Source organism: Equus przewalskii, chromosome 13 (genome assembly GCF_037783145.1).
Source record: "Equus przewalskii isolate Varuska chromosome 13, EquPr2, whole genome shotgun sequence".
Lineage (NCBI taxonomy): Eukaryota > Metazoa > Chordata > Mammalia > Perissodactyla > Equidae > Equus > Equus przewalskii.
In genome coordinates, this window is record NC_091843.1 from 66,389,103 (window position 1) to 66,412,509 (window position 23,407).

At 37.7% G+C, this 23,407-nt stretch overlaps 1 protein-coding gene across 1 annotated transcript in view; it reads right to left on the reverse strand.

The window, feature by feature from the left end:
- Positions 1–23,407, reverse strand: part of PAM (peptidylglycine alpha-amidating monooxygenase) — a 203,200-nt gene that overhangs the window by 83,262 nt on the left and 96,531 nt on the right. The window contains 3 exon segments of the mRNA XM_008527663.2: positions 6,207–6,290; positions 7,694–7,779; positions 19,677–19,764. Of these exon segments, the coding sequence (XP_008525885.2) occupies positions 6,207–6,290; positions 7,694–7,779; positions 19,677–19,764 (258 nt within the window).

Below are 23,407 nucleotides of genomic sequence, written 5' to 3' on the forward strand. Positions count from 1 at the left end.
GTTCTTACTCATCTTTGCCTCCGTGCAGTGCTCTGCTTGAATTAAAATGAACTGGAGTGGTAGCTTGACAACAGAGGAAGCCTTAGAAAAGCAGACAGAAGAAGGCAACAAGCCCAGGAACATGTGAAAACTCTACTCCTAAAATTTTGAGGGAAATCATTGTGCAGTAGTTGATATTCAGGATGATATCCCAAAATTATGAAGAAAAGGGGAAGGGGGATAAGGGGGACAACTAACATTTATTGCCAGACTGCTCTATGTTGGGCACAGCTGTAGGCATTTAACATCCACCATCTATTTTAATGTCCTAAGACATGTAACGTATTTGGGAAAGATTTCTGTCCAAAATGATTTCAAGTTATAGTAACTAAAGAGTTAAAACCTTAGCTTTCTGGAAAACTTGGCTATTGAAGATGATTAATACTCCAAGGGTTCTAACTAGAGGTTTATGATCTGGTTTTACTAATAGAACCCCAGAAATGTAGAGATTAAACTTCTTAGAGCTCATGTGAGTGGAAAACAGGATCCCCAGGTTTCGTGCATCTCATTTAGAATATAAGTAAATAAACACCCACTACAAGGAAAATGAATCTTTTAGCTATAGTCCTAGAACATGCTAAAATGTAGGTGTACTTTGAGGGCTGTGACAGAGGGATGGAAGCAAGCTCTGGATGTGTGTATGGTATGCGTGTGTGCTGTGTGTGTATGTGCATGCGTGTGTAATCTGCATCCTCGATAATACCTGCTAGTTTTCCTATATGTTCCAAGTGCTTAAGGCCAGTAAGTAGTTTCTAGCTTGGAAATTTTGCCAACTCAAAGACAGTCAGAGCTTATGCACTTGGGAGGGGATCCTCACCTCCATTTTTAGAATATCACTTCCAACTTCAGTTGGTGACTGCATGGGTTTTCCAGTTTGAGAAATGAGCTATTGTTGGAGACTAGTAAGCTAATGCCAGAAATTCTGGAAGGAAGAGGCTAGTTTTCTTAAGATTCTCCTGGGCCAAAACATCCAGAAGAAATGTGGTGAATTTCTGTGACAATCTCAGGAGAAATTTCTCTTTGGAATGAGACTTTATTAAAAAAAAATGTGGCCAAAAAAACGAAGGACCAGGAGGAATCCCTAGCTCCCACTATTCAAATTTCCTTAAGGGCAGGGTTTTGGTCTTGTAGTTTATCTTTCTGTAACTAAACTATGAATAACAAACTGCTGTGGAGAACAGGAAACAGAGCCTAACTAGGAAACTTCTACTGGCAACGTGACAGACGTGAACACAGTACAAAACTATGTTTAGACACAGAGTCTAAACATAACGAGGAATTACAACGCCCTTGAAAAGTAACCAACATACTCTTTATATTATGGGCAACTATGACAAAAGGTTGCATTTGGGGGAATTTACATCACCCTGAAGCCTTTTATAGGGGCTATAATGATACTAGCGAAACCAGCAAACAGTTCGCCACAGATGATTAAGTAGCTAGGAACTAAAGTTTTTTTCCCTTTTTGCAATTACTGAATACAGCTTTCAGTTGTTCCCCCACTCATTGTTTACCGTGCTGCTTAGGCAACACGCTACCTGACGCCCCCTGGGTTCCCATAGATAACATCTCCCTGGAGCCTGGGTCACCACGGTAATGGGTGTGTGAGCTATTTTTCAGGAATTAGAACCCCTTGTCCACCTCAGGCCAGTTGAGACCACCAACCCATCAACTGGGTCCTCGCAGATGTCTGATAAGTGATTTTTTGACATCAAGAGGCTAAAAACTCCACCCTCAGATCATGCTAATGCCACCATTTTGTGAACATGTGGCCTTTGAAGAGGCATGAAGTTTGACTACACTTGTGCAGATCAACTACCTCATCGCTCCTCACCTCCAATCATCTATCTCCACACTTCAGACCACCTTGCCCCCTATACCATAAATATCCGAGTCCCCATTTTCGAGGAAGCGGACTTGAGACTCATTCTCTCACTTCCTCGCGTGGCTGCCTTGTGATTAAACCCTCTCTCTGCTGCAATCTCACTGTCTCGGCGTTTGGCTTTCTAGGCAGCGGGGAAAAACGAACCTGGTGTGGTAACACTAGCTAACACTTGTTGAGTACTTACCAGGTACCTTTACATGAACCATTATGATCCCATTTCATAGATAAGGAGGACAGCGAGGTTTAGAAACTTGGTGAGGGAAACAGCAAGTGCCACTGCCATGCCATCTGGTCTTAGAGTTTGATCACCCAACCCTTGTACTATGCTATTGCTTACATAGGAGATACTCATTTCTAATTAGATTACATTCTGTTTTCTATGGAATATTAATTTATAAAAAGCGAAGAAGCCTACATTACAAAGAAACCTCATTCTGGCTTCCTGAATCCCAATTCTGGCTCACTCTGGCCACCTAAAGCCCCAATCCTTTCTTCAAAAGGCTAGTAGCTTTTCCGCACACTCAAGCCTGAGGCCGAAGTGAAAATCGGATCAGGTTACTTCTTGGCTGATAAGCACTCTGAGTGCTTTCAGAATTAAGTCCTAACAAGGATCTTTAAGGTCTGGTCCCCACCTTTCACCTCTCTTCTCATTTCTTGCCACTTCTCCCTTTGCATTTCACACTCCAGTAACGCCAAATTACCAGGAGTTCCCTGTGGACGTGAGGCTTTTCACTCCCCTGTGTCTATGCACATGCTTTACCTTTGTCTGGAATGTGTCTTCCTCCGGCCCCTGCCTACCTGGGGGCTCCAGATCATCATCTGAATCCTTGCTCTGGTTCCACCTTCTATGAAGCCTTTCCCAGACGATGTCCCTCTCCCCTTCTAGGCAGACCTATATGCTCTGCCTTTCCACAGCCTCATAGCTGGTATGCATTTCTATCACTGCCTGTAAACGCAATGTTTCTGTGCTTGTCTCTCATGCTAGAATATACCAAACTCCCGTGGGCAGGAAGATTAGTATACCCGGCACTAGCACAGGTTTCACACTATGATTGACAGGGCATTTAATAAAGTTGGCTGTTTTTAAATGATGCTTTTACAGCTTCATATTCTGCGCAATTTCCAAAACAAACAAAAACCGAAACCAAACATTTCATGTAACCCCACAGAACTCACTTTAAAATCACATCCAATCTTTTCCTACTGCTAGAGATCCCAGGCCAAGATGTACCCAGCTGGCTCCAGGCTATGTTCTCTCTAGCACTTGACCACATTCCAACAAAGTTTAGAAGATGTTTTGCCTTGGCTGTGGGTGCTTTATTAAGGAAAAGTCCTAGGCTTCTCAGCTCTCTAAAGCCTTCCCTGTGTGGAAAGATGCTCATATCCTTAAGCCAAACATTTTCCTGCTTTTCAGTAGAGTGCAGTAATTTCCTTGTAGTGTTAGTCTGCTGCTGATCTACACTTTATCTACTTAAAAGTATCATCAGTAGTTTTAACATCAAGTTCAAATCTTCACTGACACTAATATGATTATATAGGGGTTTGTGTGTGTAAAAATATATATATATCTATAATACATATATAACATACATATTTTCTAATCATTAGAGGATATGATGATATAATTATTTTCCACTTCTAGGTGCATCTGGAGATAAGTGTGTGATCACCATACAGAACCTTTTTACAGTATAAGTCACCCCTCATGGTAAATCAGGCACCTGGAGATTTACATGAACTCTTTTTTGTCAGGAGGCTCTGAGTGGGAATGTAGCACACTGACAGGTCCTGAAGGACTTAACATAGTGCTTCTATGTGTGCAATTTAAAAATTATAAAGATCATGTTATAACATTCTAAAGGAAAAAACCCACACAATCCCGTCTTTCATGCTTATTGACTGTTTCCTTTTTTTCCTCGTTCCTTATAATCCCTGGAAACATACAGCATACACATAGTTTTACGTAATCTGTATAAAATTTTATGATTTGCTATTTTTGTTGTTATATCATTTTTTAACTAGTCTCCTATTAAGGGACATTTGTTAACTTTCCAGTATTTCATATTAATAGTTAATGGTGCATAAATAACTGTGGGTAGGTAGCTCACTTAAAAAAAAACAAACAAACTCTTTCTTTAGGATAAAACCCTAGAGCAAGATTTTAATGTTCTATATAAAATGTCTATAAATACGGTAAAGTTGCTTTCCAAAACATTGCCTTAATTTATAAAGCCCCCCAAACTGTAACAGATTCATCCAAAACCTGGAAGTCCTGGGTTTTATAATTCAATCTCCACTCACCCCAAATTTATTAAATGTAAAATGCTCTCTCATTGTTTTAGTCAGATTTGATATTTTCCCATGCGTTTATTTAAGCCGTGTATAGCTTAAGGCACAAGATAATATCTAATGTTACTGAATGAATTACAGGGTAAAATTTTTTGTTTACATTTTTATTACATTACTATAAAGTTTATGAATTACAGCACTAGTAATCTTTTTACCTCATACCTCGCACATATCTTCTTTCAGAAAAATGGTGCTCAAAAAAGTGAAAATTGAAAAATTGCTATATAAAGTTTCTCATCTGTCTCTTATAGTAAACAATAACTACATATTTATATATTAAAATATCAGCACTATTTATTACCCCTAGATTAAACATAAATTAAAAATGAAATTAATTCCTCATCAGTAATAAATTAATTTAAATGAAATTATTACAGTAGTATACTAGAAACTAGTACACATCGCCCATTTTCCCTGGGTATCAACGCAGTATCTGTTAGGAGGTACTACAAAGCTAAGAGGAATTAGGGTGGAAAGTCTAGGCCAGGATTCTATAGAAGGATGGAGAGTGGGGACAGGCTGTGTGTGTGGCTATGACCAGCCACTTTAGTTGTGGTGGTTTGTCTTTTTCCAAAAATTAGACTCTTGTGAATGCTTTGGAAGTCAGCAGTCTTCGAATCTGCCTGTTCCACTGACCCCAACATGGGAAATTCTTAGAGCAGATATTTTTTTCTTTGTTCGTCAAACACAAATATTATTTATTCCTTTGTTGTCAACAGAACCTTATCTCAGCACTACAGACAGTTAACAATTTAAGATTAGTTTCTGTTCCAAAAATGGAAAAATATTTGTATATAACTCAAAACATATTTTTAATATAAAAACAAGTTTTATTTGGAAGTTAGGTTCACGGGCTGGTCCCCAGGAACTTGTTTAACTGATAATATATCTGACCGCAGTACTCATTATAACTCTTCAGTTACATAAAATTATTCTTCCCAACATCTTTTTCAGAGGGAGACTGCATTTACTGTCCCAGTACTGAATGCCAACAGTCTATGGAACCTCTCACCACATGGGCGATCTTTGCAAAGCCCCAGAGGATATTTCACTTCCAGGGATGGACATGTACTTCTAGACTTAGTTGCCAGATAGAAAGTTAATGTGTCTGGAGAGGGAAATGTATCAGGTTAGTTAGTAGAATATAATGTTAAATTAGAGAACTTGGGGGAATATGTATAAGTCAGCAAAACAGAGGGAAAAGCTGACAAACCAAGGAGAAGACTGCCTATTAATATTTACACTCCCGTGAACACGAGTGTGAACCTGGAATGCAGCTGGAGTTTGACTAAATGCAGCAGAAGGAATAATAAGCACCAGTCTCGGTTGCCTTGGGAACAGGGCCCTTTCCTCATGTTAATGCTTCTATAATAAGAAAAGGAGCATCTAAATGAACTGCGTAGCAATCATGGATAGAGCAACAGGTTCTAGGGGGGTGTTCAGCAGTGTCTAAGGAGTAGGTGGGGTCTGTGCATTAGTGCAGTGGCAAATGGACAGTTCATGAAGTGGAAAATGTAGTTTACAGATAAAGCACTGACATGAGCCTGAGTGAGAACCTCCCTGGTATTGTAAAACTTGTTGACTCTCCCAATGGCTGTCTTATAGTAATGTAAATAAATTACTAGTCCTTATTCTTTCTGACAATGCTGCTTGGAAGGAAGGGGCAGGCATATAAGACAATATATTGGAAAACAAAAGAACTCTAATGTCAGCATAAGAGAAAGTACAGTAGGATATGTAAGAGAATATAACTTTCAAGATAAAAGTCATCTCTTCAATCATCCCCAAATTAAGCGAATCAAAAGCAGTTGTTTCCTAGTGGATAGAGAGTGTGGTCAATTCTTCATTTTATTATCTGTATAATAGTTAGTACATATATTTTAAGCAATATAGTATTAAAAGTTGTGCTTAGTTCTAACATTTCAAAACTTACCTCTAAAAGCACTAATATCCCCATAGTGTACTTGTAGTACGAAGTATTTACTTCCAGTCTCTCCTCCAACTCTGAATCCAACACCTAAAGATTTACAAAAGAAAATAAATTAATAGTTTAGAAATGGAAGTCCAAAATGGAGCTAATCTCAGGTTGCTGATCTATGAAATCCAAAGGGAAATAAAATAGCATATAACATATGAAATTATATGAAAATAAAAATAAACTAGGCATTCACTGAAAATTTCTAATATAATCTATCACTCCTTCTCAAAGTCCTCATAGAATTGTCTATATAGTTCCTACTTCAGAACCAGAGTAATCACTTACGCTTTAAGACAAAGGACAATTCACTGATTTTGAAAGAAACAGAACAAAATAAAACAAAACAAAATTCTGTCCTTGTAGGTTATATACAGACATACATAAGCCCATTCTTTAATTTTATTTTGTATATATTCATACTCATTTTTATTTTCCTATTGAATATATGAAATAGACCTCTTAGGAGCTTCTCAGAGCAATTACTTTTCTTCCTGCATGATAACAGGTACCTGCAAAAATGTCATTGATGAAGCCACTTACCAACTGGATTACAAAGTCCAGTGTGTCAATAAATTTTTGGTATCTGAAGGATTCCTAATAGTCTTACTACTAATAGAATTTGCTAGCAAGCTAAAAAAAATCTATAGAGAAAATATCCATAGGTAGAAAAAAAATTTTTTTCTATCTGTTCTACTAATGGATCTTAAAAATGTCAACAAATCCATGACAGACCCTCCCCCCCCATTAGTTCCCAAATGTGTTTGGTAGTGGCTGCCTGGTAAAGTAAAGAGAGGATTCTGAGGTTCATTTGAAGCAAAGCAAAACAGACATCAATCAGAGAGCTGGCATGAGCTAGGGAGGCCAGAGAGGAAAATGTGCATCACAAGACACCATCCCTGAACCACGGCAGACCTATTCTGAAAGAGAACTGCCCATTCCCTTTGATATTAAGACACATCAGGGAACAAAAGAGAGTCTGGCAATTTACTCACACACTGGAAGCTATGAACAGTTTAGAGGTGAAGTCAGATAGCCAGCTGAGGTTTGGCATCTTATTAAATACCCAGGTTCCAGGACTATAAAAAAAAAAAATCTGTTTGCTGAAACAGCAATTTATTTAATTCCTAGCTCTCTTGGCTCAGGAAATGCTCCTGCTGTCAAGAACCAATGTGCCTTAGGCCAAAGGTGGCTTGAGGTATACTTGGCTGTTTTCTACCTAAACTGTTGTGCGGGCAAATTACTTACCAAAGAGGGACAGAGAAAGAGTAACTACCCAAATGAAAGCTTTTCACCACAAAGCTGGTGATATAGGTATTATTTAGTGTGAAACTGCAAAATGGAACTTTGTCAAAAACTGTCGGAAAGAACATCTAAGAAAAAGTACTTCAGAATCAGAAATTATGTAGTTTAATATAAGACTATCCAAGAGGCTTCAGACGTACCTTTGGGGAGTCTGGTGGGGGGAGCATTTCTTGCCCAGGCATAGAGAATATTGGCTTTGTCTGTACAGACGCCTTCATCACAAAACCTGAAGAAAAAAGAAAGCAGCTATAAATGAAGATTCAAGTAGTAAAATTCATAAATCACTCACGATGAGGGGAAGGGACGGGGAAGGTATTTGAAAGCAAAGTAAGGAAAAGTACGTCAATATATCATCATTATAGTCATATCAGCTCTAAGATCCTAATGAAGACTAAAGCAAAGAAGAATTTTACATGTGAACAAGGCACACATAAAGGCAGACTTTTTGTTTGTTGCCTGAGGTGAAACAATCCTGTGAGGGAGATGTACAATTTATAATTTGATATGTGAAATATACTCTACGTAATCAGGTAGAAAAGTAAGCATTACATAGAGAGTGCAGATAAACCAAAGCTAACACAGTGGAAATCTGGAAGCGGACTAAAAGAAATGTCATATACGTTTCCCTGTGGGGAATCAGTGTTATCAATAAAACTTTGGCCACAGCAACAAAGAGTACACAGTGCCCACGTTCAGTAGGGAAAACAATAGAAGCATAGCCCACTTACAGGGTTCTTGGCGTTATGACTACTGGTTGATGCTATTGGTTGTGCCATTTGTAAGTTGTTTTATTTTGTGCAAGTCTTAACCTTACTGAGCCTCAGTTTTCTCCTTTGTAAAGCAAGGCTAGTTATATTTACCTTATATACTTACCTTATATTTATATTCTAAAAATCAAATGAGATAGAAGTGAAAGCACTTTACAAACCTCAAAGCACTATATCAGGGTAATGCATTATTTAACAAAATATTCACTTTATCTAAAGATTCACTGTTTAGAGGCAATGTTGTAGGATGAAAGGAGCTCAGGCAGGAAGACATATCTGGAGTGGAATCCCAGAAACTGCCCTTAACAGCTGCATATCTTGGGCATGCTATGAGTCTTCAGAGGCTCTTCCTGTGTGGAAGCCTCTCTGATGGGGCTGCGGTAACATGTGTAAGACACCCAGGATGGTAACTAGCACACTGGTATCTACACTGAAAGATCCAGTTTCATGAATGGTAAACTGTCTGACTCCAAACTACACCTTTTTTCACAATGCACTATATCTCTTAGTTTGTTCTGTTATAGAATTGGATTTGTTGAAAACACTATTAGGTGACATTTTTAAAATGCATTTATATATTTGTGTTTGGGGAAACTGGCACCAAGCAAGGTCAGAGTCAGGAGTTTAGGCAGATCCGAAATGTCTGAGGACTTTCAAGGACAAGAACAAATACAGCTTCTTGGCTAGGAGGTTGGCTCACATAAGAGAAAATGTGCACTGTCCATGGCCTGGAAGGGAAGTGAGGGTAGACCGTGCTGGCTTCCCAAACAGGTTAAAAACTGAGGCTAGAAACCCGGAGAACAGCCAGGCCTCAGGTAAGAAAACTACCGGTAAGAGGTACCTTCATACTCAGAGACAGGGACTTCTAAGATGTTTCCTGCTTATAGCGAGAATGGTCTGAGAGGATAGGCAGTAAGTGCAGACAACTGTTATCCGTCTGAATACAGGGGTGAGGGACTGGGAACCAGGAGGTCCCTAAGGTTATGATACTGGCTCAACACAAGGTTGACCTAAGGGAAGCCATACTGTAGAAAAGAAACCATATTGTAACTTTGAATGACCTCTGATTAACTAACCCAGACACGCTCTGTAGATTTCATGGCTCCTCCCAGCTGCTCTAAGTTGATAACTTTGTTCTTCTGAGTTCCTTAGGAATGTGATAAACCCCGGGCAGAGAGTCTATGTTGATAGCCATCATCAAGGACAACTGAAAGATCAGGGTATAAGGGTGTTCCTCTGGTCTCTGATGCATATCCCGTAAAAAAAACCCAAAAGACTATCAGGAACTAAGAACAGAGTCTGCCCCTACCTGGAGATCAGATGGAGGCCCCACTGGTATTAGGTCTGTTTTTCAGGGACTGTTAAAATTTTGGTTGTCTCTACTTCTTATCCTTCTAGTCAGATTGATTATAAAATGTGCCTTTAGATGTTGTTCTGAAACTGTTGAGCAAGGTATAAAATTCTAATAATGCAAAATATCAACCTGAAGCCAGGAACAATAGAATATTTCCAAATGAGTGCTAGACAGTTTTATTCCTCTAACCCAGATCTACACCCCAATTCAGCAGGAGGAAGTAAGATACAGTCATCACCCCAAATTCCTCAAGTATGAGGAATGACCAAGGAACAGGAGGGAGTGAAACTGGAAAAAAGTTAGCCATTGATGATTAAGTAGCTAGGAACCAAAGTTTTTTTTCCCTTTTTGTAATTACTGATTATAGCTTTTAGTTGTTCCCCCACTCATTGTTTACTGTGCTGTTTAGGCAACAAGCTATCTGACTCCCACTAGGTTCCTATAGATAACATCTCCCTGGAGCCTGGATCACCGTGGTAATGGGTGTGTGAGCTATTTTTCAGGAATTAGAACCCCTTGTCCACTTTAGGCCAGTTGAGACCACCAATCCATCAACTGGGTCCATGTAGATGTCCAATAAGTGACCTTTTGAAGTCAAGAGGCTAAAAACTCCACCCTCAGATCATGCTCATGCAGCCATTTTGTGAACATGTGTCTTATGAAGAGGCATGGAGTGTGACTACGCTTGTGCAGATCATTAATTACCTCATCGCTCCTCACTTCTAATCATCTATCTCCACATTTCAGACCACCTTGCCCCTTACCCCATAAAAATCCCTGAGTCCCCATTTTCAAGGAAGTAGATTTGAGACTCATTCTCTCACTTCCTCACATGGCTGCCTTGTGATTAAAACCCTCTCTCTGCTGTAATCTTGTCGTCTCGGTGTTGGGTTTTCCAGGCGGCAGTCAAAAAATGAACCCGGTGCAGTAACAGTTATGGTCAGTAAATGCTCTTGCTTCTACAAATCAGGCTGCAGAAAGAGACTGGGTAATGTGCAATGTAAAACACATCAACCAGTGGTTTCTTACTGTTCACTGTCAAGAACAATATACTTAGGATGAAGGATCATTACCATGTAAGATTTGTGTCTGTGACATCCTCGTGCCAAGTGTGCTAAAAGGCTTAGGGTATTGGACAGTGCCCAAAAGCAAAATTTTCCTCTTTCGCCTCATGCTATAATAGTTTAAGAAATGAGATTGTCAGATGTGATGAACTTTGTATCTCACTGCTGTGAGCTACTAAAATTTAAAGATCTGGGTGGCAATTTTCATAGCTTTCAACAAAGATCACAAATATACAAGCGCCTAACATCAATGTGATGACAGTCTTAGGTTAAACAAGATAATTGTTTCCTCTGATAGGGAAGTCAATTCAGTCTATGACTAGAAAGAATCAGAATGAAATATAACAGAGAAAACTGGTTTAGTAAATTTTTGTAAGCTACATATTTGATTATGTCATTTGCTGGCTCAAAATCTTTCAAATGCATCCCAAAAACAACATCAAGATAAAGTCCAAACATTGTAGCATAACACATAAGGCCTTTCATGATCTTGGGCCTTGTTATAGCTCCAGAAAAAGCCCCTTTTTCATCATGCCAAGCTGCTACCAGTTTCTAATCCCTCGCTTTTCCACTGTTCCCTCTGCTGCAAAACTCCTTCCCCAGCTGTCTGGCAAACTTGTACTCACCTTCTCCTTCAAGGTTCACTTCCAGTCTGCCTCCTCAGGACGCTTTCTCTGAGCCCCACCCCATCCAACTTCCACTCTTTAACCACAGAACTCGTCCCAAGCATCAGCTGACTTATCTCCTCTCCAACCAGGCTATGTGCACTTTGAGGTTTGGGGTGTTATCTTTCACCCTGTACTCCCAGCACCGGCAGCCCTGCCTGGCATTTAGTAAATATTCAAGACATGTTCAGAGAAGTTAACTTGTAAGTAAGTTTTTAACTTTTCATATATAAACACTTATTGAATTGGCCTGAATTTTACTTTACCAAGTATAATAACATTTTTCAAAATTTTATTTAAAAAGTTTTAGGGGCCAGCCCTGATGGCCTAATGGTTAAAGTTTGGCATGCTCTGCTTTGGTGCCCTGGGTTTGGTTCCCGGGCATGTAACCACACTACTCGTCCATCAGTAGCCATGCTGTGGCAACATCTCACAAAGAAGAACCAGAATAACTTACAACTAGAATATACCACTATGTACTGGGGCATGGGGAGGGGAAACAAAAAGGGAAGAAGATTGGCAACATAAGTTAGCTCAGGGTGAATCTTTGCGAGCAAAAAAAAAAATGTTTTAATTAAAACACTAAATAAAAATAAATTTGAATTATTATTTGCCTGGTATTTTGTACAAATCAGCTTACCATCACTCTCACAAGAACACTGCAAGCAGGTTATACTTTACAGCTGAATAAGCTCAGAGAGTTTAAGTAACTTCCAAAAGTCACACAGCTAAGCCATGATTCAAAGCTCTGGCTGTCACATTCCCTTATATCTCTATTCACGACGCTGATTTATGGGCAGAGAAGGATTTTATATGAGATAAGCTTTGATGGCTACTATCACATCTGAACTAAGTTGAAAGTTGTGTATGCAATGGTGAAATCAAATTCTAGATAAAATAAGTTCTTTTGACTTATTAGCAAAGAGTCAATGATTTTAAATGTTATTCTCTCATCAGGTCTGGTAAAAAACAAAAAAAAAGAGCTTCTAAAGCAAACTTTGGTTTGATTTTTAAAATCTTGTTTTATAATTTTTTAAAAAATGTATTAAACTCAAGACTGAGTAAACAATGATTGACTGGAGGGCCCTGGGATATTTGAAACTAATCCTAAAACTTAATGAGTGAGAGGACTAACTGAAGAAGAGAAACAAGAGGCCAAGAAAAATGAGTCCTAGACTGGAGGATACAATGGAGTGGCAAAGAATTTTTGGATAAAACCCCTGCACTTTTTCATTTTCAGATTTCCATTTCCCTCTTTAAATTAAAATAGAATCATATTTTCTCCACATAAAATGACCAACAAGGTGGTATTGCATACTTTGGCTTTCCAAAAAGAATCCTACAAAAATAGAGAGGATTTTTCCTATTCTTATTAATAACAAGAGTCTTAAGGCTAGGAAGCAAAGTAACCTTTGATCAATGGCTGTTGTAATTTCAGGCTTCATCAACCAGGTTTCTTATTCTTATAATTCTAGCAGCTTCTCCTAAACACTCCTCCAGATTAAGCCAATTAATTGTGAAAAGATTCACAGAGCTCCCTCGTGGTATCTTAGTATTCACAGTAAAAATGATGAGAATTAACATTTAAAAATAAAACTCTTTTGGATTCTTGGACCTTTGCTATAGAACCTTTTCACCTCTAATCCATGGGGAAACCATTCAGATGGCATGAATATTTTCAGACTATGCCAGCCACTGAAAAGTGCTAGCCTGTCAGTTTGAATTATCCAAATAAAGCATGACTGACCGTTAAAGTACTCTCTGGTTGTATCTGTTAAAGGCTACTTAGAATCCAAGGTTACTCAGGCAAGATAAGAACTGACAAGTCATTTCTGCTTTTGGCAAAAAAAAAAAAAAAAGTTTTTTTTTAATGAAATTGTCATGCCCTCAAGTTAAGTCCGTAGGGTCTTAAATTTCAATTTTAATGTGTTAACTATCTAACAGACCCACAGGAAAATTAATCCAAAGTTAGAAAGTTTCTTTAAGAAACACAACAGAAAATCAATGGTAGACATGGAATATCCTTAACTTTCAATTGTATGAGCCTGTATGAGTCAGGTATGCAAATTTCATTAACTGCTCTATAAACCCACAGAACATGTTTTCCAATTCAGACAAATCTGATGTGAATTTCAAAGCAATGGTATGCATTAACATAGTAATTAGAAGGATACTTAATGGGAAAGCTAAATAAGAGTGGTGATTAAAAGGCACCAGCCTGATAAACAGCACTACAATATCCTCTCCCTCCCAGCCCACCAACCACACCATGAGATTAGAGAGGCCATAAAGTTCCCAAGTGCAGAGGGTGTGTCTGTTTTGTCCACACCAAATTCTCAGTGCCAAACAAAATGATTGGCACATAGTGGATGGTTAATAAATATTCTATTAATAAATGAATAAGGATGATAGCTACCATTTATTAAGTACTACTATGTGCCAGGCACTGCACCAACCACATTACTTACTTCTCTTCACTTACTTTTCGTGATGACCCAATCACAAGGTATTACTAGCTCATTTTACAGATGAGGAAACAGACCAATATAGGTTAAATAATTTAACCAATGGTTATCACAACAATCACAAGTCGTAGAGCTGAGATTTGAACCCAGGATGCTCTGATATCAAAGTTCTGGCTCTAGATTAAATGTTACAGCACTGCCCAATAATACTGTTATTCTGTTTAACGTAAATACTAGACTTGTGAGGACAGAATAATGTTCAAAATTATGTAATGTTTGTTTCTGTTAAATTGTCAAACAGTTACAACCATGCCATTCTGTTTCATAAAAGTGACTCTACCAAGAATTTGTCAGTTGCTAAGGGAACGCCTATCAATATTTCTAATCCAGCCACCTAAAAATCAGCCAAGGAATATGATAATTGGAGACTAGAAGTTAGAACAAGATGCTAACTGTATTTTAACGAAGATCCTTTATACTATCCTGATATGCAGTATAAGAATCTATAACAGTATTAAAGTAGAAAAAGGAAATGGATACAATTAATTTTAGCCTAGCAGAAATTTATGTCTCAACTTTGCTATACACTCAAAGACACATTTTATTGTGCTTAAAACAAGAGACAGCACAGATTTTGGAGACTGTGTTATTTCTATTTATACGCACAAGAATGTTGAGTATGTTTAACTTTGAAAGTTTCATTATGGCAGAAGAAACAAAGAGGGGACTTCAGAAGACACACTGTGAACCTTGCTGTATAGTGTATAGATGACAGGTAGCTAGGATATGGAGAGGGTGCATAAAGACAGCATATGCAATACCATTCTCAACCAAAGAATCATTATCACCATAAGAGAGGCAACAAAGCTGTGGTGTTATCTGGAAAACAACATCACCTAAAACAACAGTCATTGAAATGAGCAACCAAGCAGGATGTCACATACAGGCTTCTATACATATATATATTTATATGTGTTAGCTACTTTTCTCTTTTCCCTCATCAGCATCTGTAACCCTGTGGAGATAGTGGCATTTAAGAAGACACAGCAGGTGGTTAATAAATAGAAGCAGTTGAAAAGGATTTAAGCTAAAGCTTCATAGGATGGGAAAGCACTACGGCTTTAGCTGGAGAATGATTCCAAGTTACAACAGCTGGAAATAGCCTCATTTAACCAGCTGGGAGCCTTCTTTTCAAAAAGGATCCAACAACCTGTAGAGGCCATCTTTGATTTGTAAAGAGTAGTTAGTTATAAGCGCCATTAGAAGTAGTTTTCAAAGCCAATATTAATTACTAAGACTAAACATAATAATTTTAGCTCTACGTAGAAGATCACGTGCAAAGCAGGATACATACGAAGCCCATTTACTTTAATCACTCGATATTGTGAACACAGTCTTGGTTTGCCTTAAGCCCTAAGTCCTGTACTCAGCAGAATAGAAAGTGGACAAGTCTATACAATCTCACGTTACAAAAAGAGAGCTCTCCAGAATTCCCTCAAATGCCCAATTCGTATGAACAAAATATCACGATTTTCAAAGCCTGAAACTCTGCATAGCTAACCGCTCATGTTTTTTTTTTTAAAAAAAAAGATTGTTAGAGTAAAAATAGAATAAAGGTAATCATAGAACAGATAAATGCAATGTTTCAATTTCCAAGATCTCCTAAAATTTACCATCTTTTAGTGGAGAGGAGTAACAGGTTTTTTATATCTAAAATACCCAGTTTTCAGCACTTCATTTCCTTACTGACCCCCAAAAGCCCCCAAAAGCATCTGCTCACTTATGGCTCATATTCAGCCAACAAAGCTGGGGGACTCAGAATTGCTACACTTTGCATTAAGTGTGCAAGCACAGAGGCCAACAAATCATGCTATTGCTATGCTTGCTCCAATCTTGGTGTTATTACTCTCTGTTGGTCCCCAGATGCGGTTGTCTCCTCCTTTAAAAGCCTGGGAAAGAAGGTATGAGGGTGACATCTGACAGGTACTAATGCCTTCTTGAGATGGCCCAGCAGAGCCCGTGCTTTTCCATCAGCTGGTCCTTATTTGCATCCTCAAGAGGTATGTTAATTTGGAATTGAGCACCAGGCCCACTCTAACTATAAAGGGACCACCCCACAGTATATTAAAAGGCTCACATCAATGTATGCAATTTAAATGCACATGCATATAATTAACTAGACACATTACCAGTGTGAGCTGCTAATCTGGAATGAGACACAAAAGACTGGAATATGTGGAGAGGAAAAAAACTTTAAAATTAAAATGGCTGCATAATGAAAACTGCTTCATGCTGTGTCTACTATTTTCATGTAAACGTAATATAACTGTAAATATATTTTAATGAACAGTAGAAAGAGGCAATTACAAAGAGCAAAGGAGGGCAGCACAACCCTGAAACATCATCAGAATAGCTCTTTGCCTTCATATGAAAAGTGCTGCCTGAAGACAGGGGATGAATTATAACTTCATAATTTCAGGGGAAAAACGTTTACTTTATTAGAGACACATCTCCATTTGCCAACCTGCTGGCAGTGAAAATAGAACATTCAAGTGAAAACAGGAGGAAATCCTCGCCACCAGAAAAGAGAGGAAATCCGAGCTTGACGTTTTGATGTTAAAATATCCTATTAGCTTTTCCTTCTTTCGCTAAAACAGCTTTGTATTCCCAAAAAGATTTCCCTAGAGTGAATGAGTTCTTGATATTCTTAAGCATCAAAAACCATTATGGATATCAAAACCAAAAATAGATGTGAAAGCTTGAGAATCTTCATTTAAGTACTGTCTATATCTTGGAGCAACTGAAGAAAAGATATTCAACCGTAAAATGAGTGTGATAAATTCCATGGCTCAAACATTTTAGAAAAATAATGCAAGGCTTTTGACACTGACAGATTTTTGTTATTAGTAGTATAACTCAGGTGGGAGGATAAGAGGCTAGCAGTTGGAAAACATCCGCTGACTGTCTCCAGGGCTGAGCCTGTGTGGCTCTGTGGGTAGGGAGCAGAGGATGTTTTTGTGAAGCAACTGAAAAGTTCAGCACATGAAATATCCTGTGAGCTCTAATTCTTTAAAGACCCATGGATTTGCCAATATTGAGAGAGAAAAAGTCTATATCATCTTTAAAAGGAGAATAAGGCTGGATTGTGAAAGTCAGAGTCACCAGAAAAGTTTTACTTAATGCCTATCTCCCAGTTTGCAAATTGAACAGAGCCTACATATATATATATATATATATATATATAAAAGATCCTACTTTTAAATGTTAAATGGACACTTTGGTCTTGGCTAAAAGAAGATGAATAATAGTATCAATTATCATCCTTGTTTATTGTTATAAAGTTAATTATAACAAACCTATAAAGTGGGAATATGGGTTGCAAGGCAGATTTTAAAAACCCATTTAACATAACATGGGTATAATGTCACTAAGAATTCTAATTATTCAGTGATGCAACTGAATGGCAAAATGCTGCTTGAGTTGATTCAACCAGTACACATCTCCAACTCCTTATAATGATGCCTTTCCAATCTGACTCAGCATTTGCACGCAATTTATATTCACAGAATTATGGAATTTCAGAGTATAGAGGAGTTCTATAAATGATCAAGTGATAGTCTCTTCGTAAAATGAAGAAACTGAGGCCAGTCCACCTGGGATAAGTAATTTACTGAGGGAATGCAACCAGTTACTTCACTGGTCTTTCACTCTACTATCTATACTGCTTTTTTGAGCAATAATTTTAGCAAAATAATATGCATAGCAATTACTTTACTCAAAATTGCTGTTTTCACTTTCACTTACATTTTTTTTTTTTTTTTTTTTTTTTTAGGATGATTAGCCCTGAGCTAACATCTGCCACCAATCCTCCTGTTTTTGCTGAGGAAGGCTGGCCCTGAGCTAACATTGGTGCCCATCTTCCTCCACTTTATATGTGGGACGCCTGCCACTGCATGGCTTGCCATGCAGCGCCATGTCTGCACCCGGGATCCGAACCAGCGAACCCCGGGGCCGCCAAAACATAATGTGCGCACTTAACCGCCGCACCACCGGGCCGGCCCCCACTTACATTTTTCTTTGACTTCTCTCTTTCCCCAACTTGAAAGTCTTTTGGAAAATATATTTTATAGACTTAATTTCAAAATAGTATATTTAAGAATGTTAATATTTTAAAAGGCCCCAAAAGATGTTTGCTCTGATATTCTCTTAACATGAGAACAGTGAACTAGGCTTAGTTTGTTTTATATCTTTTTTCTTCACAATTAGAACCATAATAACATTTAAGTGATGTTCTATTTTTTCACTCATTCTCTTTAACCAACGTGAAGCTAAAGCAGGTTTTAAAAGTTTACATCCCTTCTAGCTGTTTTCACTAATTCTAACCCAAAGGTAAATACTGCAAATTTCAGAAGAAATATTTTTTAAACATAAAAACCAAAGGATGTGATTTGCTGAATAATATTCAGAAAAGCTGTCACAGAATAATCTTTTAATCTCAGAATTTTATTTGCAAAAATTTACTGAAGAGCAAAAACTGGAATGTTGATATCAGAGTACTAACTGTGCTTTGCTGACTCCATTTTTATATAAACTCAGTCCTGTGAGTTGCGTTCCTATGTGATATGCCCCTTTTATCAAATAACTTAAGCCTATTAACAAATGCTTTGATGGTACTTGCTCCATGGAGATTTCCACTAATTGCCCTGTGCTTTTAACAGTTCCAAATACATATTACAATTGTTTATTATAAAAATGACTAGAGAGCAGTTGCTGCGTGCCTTGCATTAGCCTAATGGATATTAGGATGCACAGAGAAAGGTCTATCAGTCTACGTGATTATGCAGGAACAGGACCACAAAACAGATCCCTTCCTGACGCAAAGCAGGACATACTAGTCAATTTGGACTGTTCAGTATGTCTGTGTATAGGTGCAAAACGTGAGGCTTAAAATGCCCAGTTCTTTTCAAAGTTCACTGATCTTCATGAACACCAAAGAACAAAATAAAAAAGAAGATCTCAAGCCATAATTATGCTGCAAGCTTCTGGGGATAGAAAACATAGCTATTTATCTTACAACCTCCTATAGCATCTGCTGCAGTTCTGGCATATAACAGGATTTTAAATAGATATTTATTGACTGTTCATGACATGATATTAAAACTCACCACAGTGATTAAAATAAATTCTAAAACTGCAACAGATACTTGAATAAATTGGAGGCATTGTAGTGAAATGGAAATAACTTTGGATTTGGAACCAGATAACCTAGGGTTCAATCCTGGTCTGACACTAACCAGCTGTGTTACCGTGAGCAAGTAACCGAATCTCTGAGTTGCAGGCTCCTTGTCTGTAAAGTGGGGATAATAATTCCTGTTTTGCAGATACAATAGGATAAAACAAAATGTGTATACAGATCACCTGGCAGTGTCTGGACAAAGGAGTGTTCAATGAACACAGCCATGGTGCTCTTTGGGTTGAATTACGAACTTAAAAAAAATAAACATCAGCCTATCTATTAGCTAAATTTTCAGTCTTTCTTTACAAGCCATCTACACCTTGACACACTATCTCTGACAACAGACATTATTTATTAAGTCAGTGACCAAAGACTGATGGATGTACTCCATAGCAGATGAAATAACTGTGATAATCAAACCATGATAACCACATCACACTCGTTTCTAAAAAAGAAATATTCTGTCTATTTATTAATCAGTTGTGAAATATTCGCACAGATGCACTTGTACTTAAAAAAACCACACACACCTTTTCTACATGCCTTTGTATTATCAATGCATTATACCTTACCAGTAACTTCCAGTGGACGAGGGCATATTGCAACCAAAAAGTAACATATGATGGACAGTATCCATGCTGGCACGAGGTTTGAAGTCAACTGTTAGGAGAAAATGATACATGCATGTGAATACAGGTTACACTTCTGTGCACAAATGTCACGAGAGAACACATCATTCAACAGTTTGAACAGCTGTATAACAAAGATGCTTTGATGCTCTTATGTAGAATGCCCTGGTTGTAAAAGTTATCTTATTCCTTAAGATGAGTATGATTTGATAATTGAATAGTAAACTACTATGTAAAAGAGAAAATAATAATTAATAGGCCGAATATTACACACACACACACATTATTTAATGGAAGATGCCTCTTAAAGTGATGAGAGCATTATTATGTGTGTATAAAATGAAAGCTCCAGGCTCTATCTGCAAGATATATTTCCTTCCAGATTTCAGTAGAGTGCTGAGTATCATAAAACACCGCACAACATTGCACTGAAACAGAAGCCACAGTGACTGGTCAAAACGCGAACAAAGGATTCATAACACAAATTATTACCACCTTAAAATAACAGGAGTCACTGACATGTGATATGGAGAAAACAATTTACCAGAAAAGTGGAAAACGTATCTTTACAAAAACACAGAAGAGGGAAAATTACAGTTCTGGATGAGCATTGTGCACTTGTTAAAGGCACAGTGAAACTTACACAATGTCATTTCTATTTTTCTCCTAATAATAGAGGTTGAAAGACGTTAAAATAAACAAAAGTCAGTTTGGAGGTAAAAAAAAAATTAAAGATAAGTGATACTATTATCTATGGTCAGTATTGAGTATGGCTCCTTTTCTGGCTTGGGTTTGGCTCATCCTCTTTTCTTCAGCATTCAAAGTGTTGTCCTACCAGGGCTGTTTAGAAGTCACCTTTCCACATAAAAATGCTAAATACCCTCAAATGATCTTAAGTCTCGGGTGTGTGCAAAATTGCATCTTTTAGCTCTTTTTGTCTGCCTGATAAAATTAACAAAACATCATTTATTGCTAAAATAAGCATCTGAGATATGAGTATTTATAAAATAAAAAGATGTCCTACATCAAATGATAGTACCATGACTTGCAAAGTGTGGTTGATCAGAAAACATGGGGCACCTACTATGAGCCATCTTGACTCACGACTTTCAGGGGAAATAAAAACCTTCCATTTACTGCACTGAAAATAAGAATTTAAAGCCTAAAAATCACATCTTGAGATTTTCATATACCATTTAAAAAACTAACAAAGAAAGGATGGCTGAAAAATGGACTTGATATAACTTGAAGCATTGTTTTTTATTACCAAGGATTACAGTAATCCTAGGAGATCGAAGAAGATACTTTGGAAGGAAAGAATCAATTGGGAGTTGCAACAGTTCACAAATCACAGAAAATCATATTGTTACCAAGCCTAAGTTTGTTAGCAAGAGAAACAGAAGGAAGAAGAGGGATTCTGTCTCCATAGACTCATTTTCCTCCAGCTGAGCACAGGATTTCCTTCCTCCCTTCCAGAATCCTCTCAGGGGATCATTCCTTGCAGAAGGAAAATTGAAAAAACCCTGAGGTGTGAGTACCTGGCCTTCATTTGTCTTTTATTTACTTTAAATTTATTTGGTATGTGATACAATTTGTTAGCTTATATTCATTTTTATTAAACGGCTTACATCACTCTGTGGACATCTACAACTTTGGTCTGACTGAATCCACCTCCCACTCTGTTTTTTTTTTTTTAATATCACTCTGCCAGTCCATGAGGAGTTTATCACACAAGAGGCTGACTCCTCTGCTTTTTCAGAACCTACGTGGATGATCACATGGTTCCATCTCCCTTAGATTTCTTTTATTATGGGTGGATTATATAACAGATTTCCTAAGATTCAATCATTCTGGGAACTTTGGTAATAAACCAACATGTCCAAGTGCATTTTACCAAGAATTAAACTGTTGGATGCAAAACAATCTGAGTTTGAGGTGTCACCTAAAAATCTAGATGGACTATCCAGCAGAAGATTGGAATTATGTGACTCTTGTTGAAGAAAGAATTACATGTTTGAAAATCACTCAAAAATTGAACTCTGAAGCCATGAGGGTGGACAAAAGCATGAGAAGCGAAATTAAGAACCATAGAGAAGGCTCAGGACAGAGTTTTAGGGAAAATCCTGAGCTGTCAGGATCTGTGCAGGAGACTCCAACAGTGTCTTTTGTATATTAATGCAGTGTGTGTACCGCTGTGAAAAAAGGCAAAAAAACTTTTGGAACAAGAGTGGGCTGTCATTAAATTTACAAAATAAAATATTAATGAGCAAAAGATTCAAGTAAGGACAGGGAGGAAACCTGCTCGGAGAGGGAGAGAGCACGAAGACAATAACATACAATCTCCATGGTTTTTCTTTAGGAAAGAAAGCCAAATATTTTGCCTGAGCCCCTGCTTATGCAAGAGGATCTTCTCATTGTCCTTTGTAAAGGGTAAAAAATTATTCCAAGTATAACTTCTCTAGCCATTTTTTGAATTTTTTCTCATTCTGACATACTATTTTAAGAACCGTTATTTGCTCCACATTGAACTTTCACTAGATATGTAATTTAGTTTCTATAATGACAAATCAATATCTTTAAGTGATGGTAAAAGAACATTCCTCAGAGTTCTCTCTCATAAAAACTTACTCTCACTGACTCACACATTCTTCTAGAAACTCAAGGTCTAATTTAAACGTTAAGTAAATTATTGGTACAGGGTGAAAACAAGCAACTAATCATCTTTTTCATATCGTAAAAAAGAGTATATAGAAGTTTATATAATTATAGCTCAAAGTGAAATTCACTGCAGGTTGAAATGAAAAGCCCCTCCAACAAAAGGAATATCATATCAAAATGTAACTCTAAAACAAACAGTGGACACTATAAAATAAAGCAGGATTTGGACAATTTCATTGAAGGGCTTGCCGCCAGTGATGGGGAGGGGTCAACTGGGAAAAGATTAGGTCGACAGGTTCATTTCCTGGGTTTGCTCCATTCCTGCTTATTATGCCTGGCTTTTGCAAAACAAGACCCCACCCCTAGTGAATAAGAATAAGGTCTGTTGAGCACAAGATACATACATGACTATGCTGGAGATTTCAACACTACACAAAACAGAATATGGAAAAATACTTAAAATCACTTCTTAGAAAAATTCCCCCTTCTTTCTTTTTCTCCCATCATACACCAAAGAAATAAAATCCAAGGGGAAGAGATCCAGAGGATAATAATGAAAACAACTATATTTAAGGGCCAATTCTGACAGGCAGAATAAACAAAGTCAGCCTTAGGATGGTGACAAACAGGCAAAAACACAGCCTTGTGGGAATACTATATCTGATAAGATTAAAAGTGCCACAGACTCTTCTAACTCAATAATAAGATGACAGTTGCTTAAGCGGAACTGGTACTTCAGTCTCAATGGGTGTTAACAGTTCAGATTGCCTGATGTATAAGATCAGAGAAAATTTTACAGGCAAGTAAGTGTGAATAAGTCCTGGGAACCAAATACTTTTGAAAGACTAAGACTCCAGAAATAGTGACTCACGCACATTAATTAAAAGGAAATATGATGACACTGAAAGTACACAGGTTGAACGATTTCTCAAAGGATAATGTCACCTGAAATGAAAGACTTGAAAGTATGTGTGTGGGTGACATATTGAGTAGAGAGATAACTAGGTCTATTTTCC